General features: G+C 38.0%; 1 protein-coding gene across 1 annotated transcript in view; it reads right to left on the bottom strand.

The window, feature by feature from the left end:
* Positions 1-2123: 2123 nt before the first annotated feature.
* The window catches only part of LOC103261910 (zinc finger FYVE domain-containing protein 9-like), a gene marked incomplete at its 3' end in the record, with an annotated part of 20096 nt that continues 9493 nt past the window's right edge, over positions 2124-12726 (bottom strand). The window contains exons 2-3 of the mRNA XM_021713102.1: positions 8831-8936; positions 2124-4216 (exon numbers count right to left, since the gene is read on the bottom strand). Of these exons, the coding sequence (XP_021568777.1) occupies positions 2124-4216; positions 8831-8900 (2163 nt within the window). The remainder of the gene's footprint in view (positions 4217-8830; positions 8937-12726) is intronic.

The following is a 12726-nucleotide window of genomic DNA, read 5'->3' as shown; positions in this document are numbered from 1 at the left end:
ATTATTCTTACAATCTTGTCATAAGGATCTATAGCCATCAACTCTTACTTTGTATCAAGTTATAAGGGGGAAAAGAAAAAAATATAAGTGTATGTGTCTAAAAAGTTCCAGAACGTCTAATACAAAAGCAAAAATCCAACAGAAAAAAGTCAAATGTGGAGAAAAGAGAACACTTACACAGTTGGTGGGAGCGTAAATTAGTACAATCTCTTTGGAAAGTAATATGGAGATTAACCAAAGAAACTAAAAGTAGATCTCCCAATTGATCCAGCAATCCCACTACTAGGTATCTACCCTAAGGAACAGAGGTCATAACATAACAAAGACACCTGCACCTGCATGTTCATCGCAGCACAGCCCACAATTGCAAAGATGTGGAATCAACTTAAATGCCTATCAACCGATCAGTGGATAATGAAAATGTGGTATATATACATCATGGTATACTATGCAAACATAAAAAAGAATGAAATCATGTCCTTTGCAGCAACTTGAATTGAGCAAGAGATCATCATCCTAAGTGAACTGACTCAGAAGAAGAAAACCAAGCACCACATGCTCTCCCTAAAACGTGGGAACTAAGCAGTCACAAAGAAGAAAATGACAGACAGTGGGAACAACAAAAAGTGGGGAGAGGAAAAGGCAGTTAGGGTTCAGAAACTACCTATGGGGCACAATGTTCACTGTTTGGTAAATGAGCCACCTGAGATCCAATCCCCACCACTATACAATATGCAACGAATACACATGTGTACCTACTGAATCTAAAATTTTTTTTAAAAAGCCGTGAAAAAGCGGGGCTCGGTGGCTCAGCCTGTAATCCCACGCCTTTGGGAGGCTGAGGTGAGTGGATTGCCTGAGCCCGCAGGTTCAAGACCCGCCTGGGCAGCGAGCCCTCATCTCTACAATAAATCAAAAAATCAGCCGGGCATGGTAGCGCATGCTTGTAATTCCAGGTACCTGGAAGGCTGAGGCGGAAGGATCACCAGAGCCCAGCAGGTCGAGGATGCGGTGGCCAGGAGCGGCCACTGCACTCCAGTCTGGGCGACAGAGTGAGACTCCAACTCAAAAAAAAAACAAAAATAAAATAAAATAAAATAAAAAGACGTGAAAGAAGTGAGATGGATTCTAAGTGTAATATTCAGTTTCTCAAGAGTTAAAAAAAAATATAAACTCAGGCCGGGTGTGGTGACTCATGCTTGTAATCCTAACACTTTGGGAGGTTGAGGTGGGAAGAATGCTTGAGCCCAGGAGTTCAAGACCAGCCTGGCAACACAGCAAGAACTTGTATCTACAAAACATCAAAAAATTAGCGGGGCATGGTGGCACGTGTTTGTATCTCTGAAGGCTGAGGAGAGAGCATTTCTTGAGCCCAGGAGGCCAAGGTTGTGGTGAGCTATGATCCTGTCACTGCACTCCAGAGTGAGACTTCAACTCAGAAATAATTAATTAATTAAGCTGGGTGTGGTGGCTCAATCCTGTAATCCTTAGCATTTTGGGAGGCGGAGGCGAGAAAATTACCTGAGCTCAGGGGTTCGAGACCAGCCCGAGCAACATGGCGAGACCTCATCTCTACAATAAACCAAAAAAATGAGCCAGGCATGGTGGCATATGCCTGTGGTTCCAGCGACTTGGAAGGTTGAGCCAGAAGGATCACCTAAGCCCAGCAGGTCGAGGCTGCGGTGGCTGTGAGCCTGACACTGCACTCCAGCCTGGGCAACAGAGTGAGACTCCGACTCAAAAATAAACAAATAAAAATAAAATAAAAAATTAAGTCAAAGACAAAAATTTCCTAAACTGAAAAAATAACTTCCTTATTTCAAACTATTACAGTAACCAAGTATCTATCAATATAGAAACCACAAAGTGAATACTTCCTCAATTCTCATCTCTTCGTGAAAACTTATTAGATATAAATCTTGGCAAAAACATGATTATACATACTGTCTAGGAATCAACAAGACCATTCTTATATACAAATTTATTAGAATTGGGTTTTCAAAAGCTATTTATAAATGTCCTCTCAACCAGAAGTATGTTTCTCTTATATTGCCTTTATTAATTTCTAATTGAGCATTACAAAATGTACATAGCAGAATTCTGAGCCTATATATGCAACTTACCTTCCCACATGCTCTGCAATGATGCCTCCTTTTGGTGAATGTAAACCTGGCTTCACATTTCATGCAATTTGGAGCCTGAGAATCAGGTACCCATACTGGAGCCACCTCACCTAGAGTGGTAAATGGCTTTCTAGCAGAAATTCCAAACTGACCAGCTCTGAGATCATTATCTGGACTATCTGGAGGTAATGCAAGGCACGGTCTACTGGAGATCTCAGCCTCATAACTTTCTAAATGTTCCCCATTTGTATCAGCAATAGAGATGTTTCCCACAGATGCACTGCATACATTGGTTGCTGAGTTTTCCCCTAGTTTTGCTTTCCCAAGAATATCATTTTTGTTTTTAATATTATTTCCACTGTTTGCAGGAAGGTCATTTTGTAAATGATCCGATAATGGCTTTGGAATTTGAAGTTTAAGATTAGAAGGTTGCTTGGGTCTTGCACCACCAAAAGGAACACTGATAGATTGCAGGTTTGCTACTAGCTTGGGGGAAGACTGCCCAAGCACTGACGGAACTTGACTACAGAAATTATGTAAATAATTTTTCTTCATTAGGTCACCGGTGCTGTTTAAAAGTCCACTCCCTTCTGTGGCCTCATTTACTCTCTGTTCATAAATATTTGAGTAGCATTCTGACTTGCTCTCCTCTATTTCTTTTTCTTCTGTGACTGAATCTTCTTTGGAGGGTAAAGTCTTTGGAACAAAAGAAACACCTGGGCTCTGCATTCCATAGGAATCACAACCATTAGATAGAGAATTTGCTGCTGGTGTATCTATAACAGTGGAGAAATCACATCCTTCACTTTCACTCATGCAAGTTCCTTTTAAATCTAGGCCTGCATCTGTTATTCCAACACACTTTCCTCTACTGTCATTATTAGTGTCCTCAGAATGACTCATCTGTAGAAACTTTTCCTTTTCTTCATTTACTTGGCTATCATTCATCTCATTTAGTTTACTCAATTTCCAATTAGTCATCTCCTGAGATTCAGAGAAATGCTCTGTCATATTAAGACATTCTGTAGTGCCAAGAATGTCTTCATGTTCATAACTTTCATTTTCATCAGCCCTAACTTCACTAGGCGCAAGACAATCTGAAAACTGTTCACAATTATTATCCCTTTCAGATCCAATAGGCATATCTGGTTTGAGAAGCAAAGGTAAACCAGACTGGAGGGATTCTTCCATTGTTCTCTCTTCTGCTGGCTCTTTTATTGTCAAAATCTCCTCACCCAAGTGGGAAAAGTTTGGACTCCCTAGATCTGTCCTAGGAGAGATGTTTTTGCCAGTGAGGTCCTCATCTGGTACACAGTTCTCTTGCTTTTTAACAGCAGGACTATCATCTCCCTGGGATGAGATTACTGAATCAACTGTTAAATTTGCAATTGCAGACAAGGAGGGGCCTCCACCTATATTTTCATTATCCTTTAACTGTGAAGGGGAACAGATACTGGTTAGATAATCAGATGAAGTAGTACATAGATGGTTAACAGAATCTCTCTCCAATTTTGGTCTATTCAATGGATCCATTTGTTTCTCTGAGTTCATATGTTTTTCAGTGGACCCACTTATACTGAAACTAAATTGATCAGTTTGCCTGTTTTCATTATCCAGTGAACAGCTAAAAGCATCCATAAGGGATTGACTATTATAATTATTACAATCCTGCAAATCGCTTTGTAATGTCCTTTTATCACAGTTATGCATGACAGCTACAACAAGAACATTCTTCTCATCTGGCAGACAAGCCAGGTTTCCACTTTTCTTCTCTCCCACTTCAACAACACTGCATTGATCATCCTGATTATAGTTTTTCTTAATTAATTGATCTTCTGCATTTTCATCAATCCACATTGTGGCAATCTCTGGATTTAGACTACAGTCCTGTCCATTAGCACAATGAGCCTCTCCCTCTGTGGTCAAGGTTGCTGAATGAGCCAGGGAGAAGACTTTCAGTTGTTGTTGGGACTCATTAGAAACTGCAGGTTCATTCACACTGGCCAATGCAGGGTTAAATGAAAGTCGGTGAGAAGGGGGATCTAGAATCTTATTCCACTTTGTATCCAATAAAGTAGGAGGAACTGTTTCATCTGAAAAAAACAAGTAATTACAATAAGTTTGCTGGTAATACAAGAAAAGCTACTAGGACTAAGGTAATCATTTCCAATTACACTCTGAAATTAAAGTATTCCTGGGATATAAAGATTCCTAATTTGAGGTTAGATATAAGGAAATATATTTAAGACAACTCCCTGCAATTATATGTCATCAAATGGTAGTATCTCAAAACATTGTAAACAACAAAAGAATTTTACTTCACTCTAGTAATATAATTAAATTGACCCACAGGTGAGTGGAATCAAGAAGAGGAGAAAGCACCTAGGATTATCTGGACACAAAGCAGGGCAGGAACTAATGTAAGGGGGAAAAAAACTTAGAACAGTGGTCAGGATATGGTAAATGAGTGAAAAGAAAAATGAAGAACTTTTCTGTGAAGACTGAATGCTCAATAATCATTATTAGGATTGGGATATGGGCTAAATCGATATACCCATTTGTCACAACTAGACAGTTAATGTCTAAGCATTCTAATGTATATAAAGTTTACCTTACAAAGAGCGTAAAGCAAAATGAAGCAGGGGATGAGGAGTGGATAAAAGTACAAATGAAACAAAAAAGGCAGCATGTCAATCACTATTGAAGCTAGATGGTGGGTACACTGGCATTTATTCTATTACTCTCTTTTTTTTGTATTTAATTTGCCCATAATAAGCTTAAAAATTTAATTTGCCCATATGTTTAGAAAGTTTGCTACTGTATGTGAAATTCAGCTTATAACCATGTCACAACACATTAGTAATCAGGTTTATATTTATATTATTATCTGAGGTTATCTGGCAAAAAGTATCTACTTATCTTATTAAATCAATCTACTTATAGTTTATCAATAAACAGTTTCATATAATGTTTCTGTTTACTTTTTAACAGATCACAACTGTGATGGTCAAGTTATAGGACTACTGTTCATATCTGAGTAAATTATAAAAATAAGAAATAAAACAGTGTCTTTCCTGCTTTCTTTCTCTTAGTACCTAATAATCACAGTCCTGAAATTATGCAGATATATTTGTAACATTAATTCTTAACTGTAACATTAACCTTCAGTGTACCCACAGCACCTTATTCATTCCTGTTAGGTGTTTACTACACTGTAATGCAATCATTTATTTGCCTGTCTCTTTCATTAACTGAATGATTTCTGAAGGCAGAAACTATTTCTTTCCATCAGTGTTATGTCCTCACTTTGTACAGTGCCTGGTATGTAGTAGATACACAATAAATAATTAATGAGTGTTTACCACAGTAAAAGAAATAGATTTGAGGAACATGAAGATTAAATGATAACTCCTGCCTCCAAGAAGTATATAATCTAGTTGGGAGAATAAGAGATAGATACCATACACGTGAATAATTAGTGCAAGGTAGCATAAGTGCAATAAGTCTTCCCTTAATGCCATCAATAGGTTCTTGGAAACTGTGACTTTAAGCAAAATGATGTACTGTATGATGACACCAATTTTATCACAGGTTAATTGATATATAAACAAGAGTTAAGTTCCTGTGGCATTCAGTACATTCAGTTAATTAAGTTCCTGTGGCATTCAGTTTTGCTTAAAGTCACAGCTTCCAAGAACCTACCAAACATATTAAGTGAGGACTTATTATATTTGAAATCTGTTCCACAGGAGTAGATATATCTAGAGGTGAAAGGTATTTTGCAGGAATGAAGTAGATGAACTGGAATTCACGGGGACAGGAAGACCTGGACTAGGGTTCAAAGAAAGTTTTATGAGCCGGGCACAGTGACTTACACCTGTAATCCCAGCACTTTGAGAGGCGGAGGCAAGAGGATTGCTTAAATCCAGGGGCTCAAGACCAGCCTAGACAACTTGGTGAGACCTCGTCCCTAGAATAAATCAAGAAACTAGCTGGATGTGGTAGCATGCACTTATAGTTCCAGCTACTTGAAAGGCTGAGGTGGAAGGACCACCTGAGCCCAGTAGGTCAGTGTTAACTGTGTGCCACTGCACTCCAGACTGAGTCACAGAGTGAGGCTCTAATTTGAAAAAAAAAAGAGTTTTATGTAAGGTTGGGAAAGAAGGTAACAGTAAACAAAGAAACAAGAAAAAGTAGACCCCCAAACAAAAGAATGTAAGAGAGCAATAAATAAATCAGTTTGAATTGAAAAAAAGAATTAATGTAAGAAGGTAGTGAAAAGAAGCTAGAAAGGGCAAATAGTAAAGGTCAAAGCATATCAGATTGTGTGAAGAATGGGCTTAGTATTCTCTGAGTGTTAAATCTTGAGTTTACCAAATTTGGACTGGCAGAGACTTAGTAACATAGGCTTCCTTTAAAAAAAATTTCCAAATTTGTCCCTGGAAATAAAAAAGAGATACTGGGCCGGGCTTGGTGGCTCAGCCTATAATCCCAGCACTTTGGGAGGCCAAGGCAAATGGACTGCCTGAGCCCGTGGGTTTGAGAGCAGCCTAGGTAACTTGGCGAGACCTCGTCTCTACAATAAATTAAAAAAAAAAAAATTAGCCACGCATGGTAGTGCACACCTGTAGTTCCAGCTACTTGGAAAGCTGAGGTGGAAGGATCGCCAGAGCCCAGCAGGTCGATGCTGGGGTGGTCATGAGTATGCCACTACACTCCAGCTTGGGCAACAGAATGAGACCCCAACTCAAAAAAAAAAAAAAGAAAAGATACTAATTCTTAAAGGAACATTCAATAATATTTAAACAGGACAGATCAGGTATTAAAATTTTCATTATTCAACCACCTACTACCTGGGCATAAGTTAATTACCTAGTATCATTGCAATCTGTTTGCGGTACATCTTTCATTTAAAGAAAGAAATAATGTAACACAAAATGATAAATCACTTTATTTAAAGTATACTCTCCAAAGTATACTTTAAATAAGGTGGTAGTTTTTAATGTAACTAGTATTGAAATTTTAAAAAATTAAAATAAATGAACCACATAGTTATAACCAAGAAGCTGGTTTCAGAAATCCTCTTTCTTTTTTTTTTTGAGTTGGAGTCTCACTCTGTCACCCAGACTGGAGGGCAGTGGCCACTCCCGGCCACCGCAGCTTCGACTTGCTGGGCTCCAGCGATCCTTCCGCCTCAGCCTTCCAAGTAGCCAGAACCACAGGCATGCGCTACCACACCCAGTTAATTTTTGATTTATTGTAGAGACGAGGTCTTGCCAAGTTGCTCAGGCCAGTCTCAAACCTGCGGGCTCAGGCAATCCACTCACCTAGGCCTCCCAAAGTGGTGGGATTACAGGCTAAGCCACCAAGCCCGGCCAGGAATCCTCCTTCTTTAAAGAAGTTGTTTTATAAGCAAATGCTGTATTTTCTAACTAAAATATTGTTACTAATTCAACAAAATTGTATTGAAAAACTATAATACACAGAACACCCTACTAGAAATCTACAGGAGTCACAGAGACTACTGTAATGAACTAATAGAATCAGTGGTATTCCAGAAGCATAGTGTTAACATGCTTAAGTGTTAACATTTGTCTAGCTATTTCATGACTTAAATAACTGTGATACATAGAAAGCTAAACCAAAGAAAGGGTTCAGAAAAGACTTGTATAAATGGCTGAAACTCAGAAAAGAATGTACCTTCCAATTTGGTATATACAAAGCCCACATGGATCCCATAAAATACCAAATGATTAGATTTCATATTTACATGAATCAGGAATGAGCCCAGGAATACAGGTTAGCATAAAGTCATCAATGGTAAAATGAGAAGAACAAGTCATTTCCATATCCTTCCTCTCCCTTTTCTCTCCTTACTCTCATAATTCTGTATTTGAATTCAGGCTTGCTCTATTAAAGACCCAAAGTAACAAAATAAAAATGAATCTCTCTTCCCAACTGCTATCAAAGAATAGCCTGAATCACTGGATATAGTGAAGGTTTGGAGACCAAAACTAAAATCAGACTTTAGATGGAAGCATATCACTTTGTAAACTTGTTACATGTCATTTCCTGTTAGAAATAGAGAACATGTGGGAAGTCGGGTGGTGGAAGATATTAAATTTCGGCTTATCCATTCACATCAAAGGAATTTAGGGAAAAGCCTTCCCTAAATGAAGTAAATCTTAAGCAGACATTTCTACTGAGGCTTGAAAATATATCATTTAATTAACCATTTGGCAGTTGTAATGTAAACTGCTTAAAATGTATCTTTGCTTTACTGGGCAATCAATATGCAATTTTTCCTGGTTCAGGAAATGCAAGCACACATTCTAAAGTTTTTCTTGACCACGACTTGATCGTACAGGGCAGGTAAAACTCAGGCTCTGTTGTCACACTGCCTGGGTCCTAATCCTGCCACTTGTTAGCAAGGTAACTTTGGTGAAGTTGCTTAGTCACTCTGTGCCTCCAGTCTCATCTGTAAAATGGCAATAAGAAGGTCTACTTTCAAGGGATTGTATTAAAAATGAAATGGTATAATCCATGTAAGTATCTGGTATTCAGTACTAAAAATATTTCTTCTTCTAGATATTATTTCTTCTTCTAGATATTATTAAATATTATCATTAGACTTGATTTTATTTTTTGAAAGTACTGTATCCTCTTATATCCCCACATTCTCTGAATTTACCAATGTAAATTCTCACCTTCGTTTTGTTCAAATTCATCTAATACCTTGTCCAGGTTGTAAGCTTCTGCTTGGAAGTAATTCTCCATCGGTGAGAAGACACCACTTAAGAGACTTGTTTAAACCTAAAAAGTAGATCAAATTTATATTACATTTTGAATTACTAAAACACAATTTATAGACTGGGTGTGGTAACTCATGCCTATAATCCTAGCACTTTGAGAGACTGAAGCAAGACAACTGCTTGAGCCCAGGAGTTCAAGATCAGCCTAGGCAACATATGGAGACCTCGTCTCTAAAAAAAATTTAAAAGTATTATAAGAAAGGAATTGGCAGTAACAGGACACTGCCAGGGGAGGAGAGGCACATAATATGAATAATGGTAGCTGATCTCAAACCAGGCGAAGTGGGGACCAAAGGGAGGCCCAAACTTTACCTATATGATGACTACCTAATCCTGAATTGTACCTCACATTTTTAAAATAAATAAAAATAAATTTTAAAAATATTTTAAAAATTAGCTAGGATTGGTGGCACACGACTATAGTTCCAGCTACTAGGGAAGCTGAGGCAAAGGATCACCTGAGCCCAGGAGGTCAAGGCTGCAGTGAGCCAGGATCACGCCACTGCACTCCAGTCTGGACAACAGAGTGAGACCTCCAACTCCAAAAATATATATATATATAAATCTTAAGTATACAAGGATAAAAATCTCTTACAAATCTATTCAGACAATGGGTAAACTATAAAACCTGTTATCCTACTGCATATACCATAAGACCTTTAAACTAATAAATCTAGAAACCTGTAAGCTGACAATTAACAAAATGCAAAAGTCAGACTTGGTGCCAGGACATGCTTCAAAAGACAAATTTCAGATGTTGGAAAAGGAATCATTTGGTTTGGTATAAAATTACATTTCTATTATAAAAGAAAGCTTACAGAATCTTTTTCAAATGGGAGACGACAGGAAAGTTTAAGCATGGGGATGAGAGAGATTAGTTCCAAAACCAAAATGCTAATGATGACTCTGACCTGGTTATTCTTTTTTTTTTTCGAGTTGGAGTCCCATCGCCCAGGCTGGAGTGCAATGGCACGCTCAAGGCCACCCCAACGTTAACCCGCTAGACTCAGGCGATCCTTCTGCCTCAGTCTTCCAAGAAGCTGGAACTATAGGCACGTGCTACCATGCCCAGCTAATTTTGATTTATTTTAGAGATGAGGTCTTGCCAAGTTGCCCAGGCTGTTCTTGAATCCGTGGGCTCAGGCAATCCCTTCACCTTGGCCTCCCAAAGTGCTGGGATTACAGATGTGAGCTAACGCGCCAGGTCTGGTTATTCTTTTTAAATCTCTTCTTTTCAAGTACCATTTCTAAATCTTTCTTAGTGTTAACAGATCCAAAAGCATCCTCTAGAGTCTAGATATATAACCTAGGTGTGTCAACTACCTAAATGAATGCCAAAAGTGCTCTTAAGTTCTAAATAAATGCTACTTCTTAGTCTGATTTTTTTCATTCATTATCATGATCTCCATGCTTATCTATTTCCTTAATGTCTCAAAACCTTCTTTTCAAACAGAAAATTCTGTTTGGCTTCTTATTGATATATAAGGAAAGGAGGTCAAATTACAATTACCCCAAAAAGGCTGAGGAAAAAGGAAAACATGAAATAGAAAATCAGAAATGTGATATTCTGTCCTTCATAAACGTTAAGTCAAATATAAAAAGTGGTGATATTTCTTTGACTTATGAAGGTAGTGTTTCTTCTTCTCCAGGATATACTAGTGTCAGTGATATTTCTCTCATTTTATAAATATTAAAAGAAGCTCAGGGAATTTAACTGACTTATTTAAGTATTTCCCCATAATTAGTAATTTAGTCAACTTTTTTTTTTTTTTTATTGGAGTCTCACTCTGTCTCCCAGTCCAGAGTAGTGGCATGATCACGGCTCACTGCAGCTTCAATTGCCTGGGCTCAGGCTATCCTTCCACCTCAGCCTTCCCAGAGCAGGGACTATAAGTGCAAGCCACCAAGCCTGGCTTATTTATTTATTTATTTATTTATTATAGAGACAAGGTATTGCCATGTTGCTCAGGCTGGTCTCGAACTCCTGGGCTCAAGTTATCCTGTCACCTCAGCATCCCAAGGTGATGGATGACAGGTGTAAGTAACCATGCCCAACCTAGACAACTTTTATTTATTGCTTGGCTCCTATTAGGTTACTTAAGCTTAGGTAAGCAAATATAATCTAAAAACAGCTTTTTACAATCTATCCTTTTGTCTAATTATTTACAGGTCAAAATCATTTTCATATACATGTCATTTCATTGTGATAAAGACTATACATTTAATCTGTCAATGCTAAGAGCAAAGTAAATTTCTCATAACACATGATCTGCACATTCAATATATACCTACAATACTTCACAGCATTTCATGGTCATTACATTTACATTATTAACAAATAATTGGAACAAAATATTTGTTGTACATCTACTGTAAGCAATGTACAGTGATCAATTCAAGTCTCTGACATCATCGCTAACATTGAAAAGCTTATGATTTAGGTATAAAGTAAGCAATGCTAAGTGAGAAAATTTATATAATAGCAAACGATTTTGGTAACAACTCAGTGCAAGAGATATCATGTGACTAATTTGTCAGATAAAATTAACAGGCATGTGCTATAGAATAAGTACTCTGGAAGTTTAACATGTTATTGAAGTTTGTCATTCTTCATCTGAGGTGGCCGTGAGCATGCCACTGCACTCCAGCCTCAAAAAAAAAAAAAATTAACACTATCACTGGGTGTGATGGCACACACCTGTAATCCCAACACTCTGGGAGCCTGAGGCAAGAGGATCATCTGGGCCCAGGGATTCAAGACCAGCCTGGGCAACTTGGTGAGAACTTGTCTCCACAATAAATCAGAAAAAAATTAGCCGGGCGTGGTGGTACGTGCCTGCAGTTCCAGCTACTTGGAAGGCTTAGGCAGAAGGATCACTTGAACCCAGCAGGTCGAGGCTGTGGTAGCCATGAGTGTGCCCACTACATTTCAGCCTGGACGACAGAGTGGGATTCCAACTCAAAAAAAGAAAAAATTTTATCGCTATTTATAAAAACACATCAGTGCAATTATTTGATTAATGTCAATTTCTCCCACTAGATTGTAAGCATCACAAAGGACCGCATCAGATATTGTTCACATGTATTCTTGGTGATTAGAACAAAACCTGATGTGGTATCTGTTTCTATTAATACTTGTGAAATGAATAAATGAAAAGTGTATAAACACTTGGTCAATAAGTTGTATTGAAACTCCAATTATAATAATTGATTCAAGCAAGCATCAAAAATGAGTGCTAAACTATTAAGTAAAGTTATTGAAGAAGAAAACCTTAATACTGCCTCAGCATAACACCTATTCCACAGACAAATTATTAATTTCAAAGGAGGAAATGTACAGTTACAATTAAGAGATATGGCAATCGCCACCTTATCTAAATGATTTAACTTAGCATCACCAGCACTTTAACAAGCCAACAGTAGGCACTTTCTGATGTGATGCAATGAGAAATATAAAACATTACCTAAACAGTATTCTTGCCAAAAATATTTAGCCTGAATTCAATCATGAAGAATGATGAGACAAAGCTAGAATGTGAGACATTATCTAACTGATCTGAAACAAAAAAAATTCAGTGTAAAAAATTATTTAAAAAAAAAGTATAAATCATTCTTTAAAGTGCAGTTTAAAAGCCGGGTTCGGTGGCTCAGCCTGTAATCCCGCGCCTTTGGGAGGCTGAGGTGAGTGGATTGCCTGAATCCGCGGGTTCGAGACCCGCCTGGGCAGCGAGACCTCATCTCTACAATAAATCAAAAAATCAGCCGGGCGTGGTAGTGCATGCCTGTAATTC

Source organism: Carlito syrichta, unplaced genomic scaffold (assembly GCF_000164805.1).
Source record: "Carlito syrichta isolate Samal-C Ts95f unplaced genomic scaffold, Tarsius_syrichta-2.0.1 Scaffold304184, whole genome shotgun sequence".
Classification (NCBI taxonomy): Eukaryota; Metazoa; Chordata; class Mammalia; order Primates; family Tarsiidae; genus Carlito; species Carlito syrichta.
The sequence above is the reverse complement of the archived record's forward strand: the minus strand, read 5'-3'. Positions and strand labels throughout refer to the sequence as shown.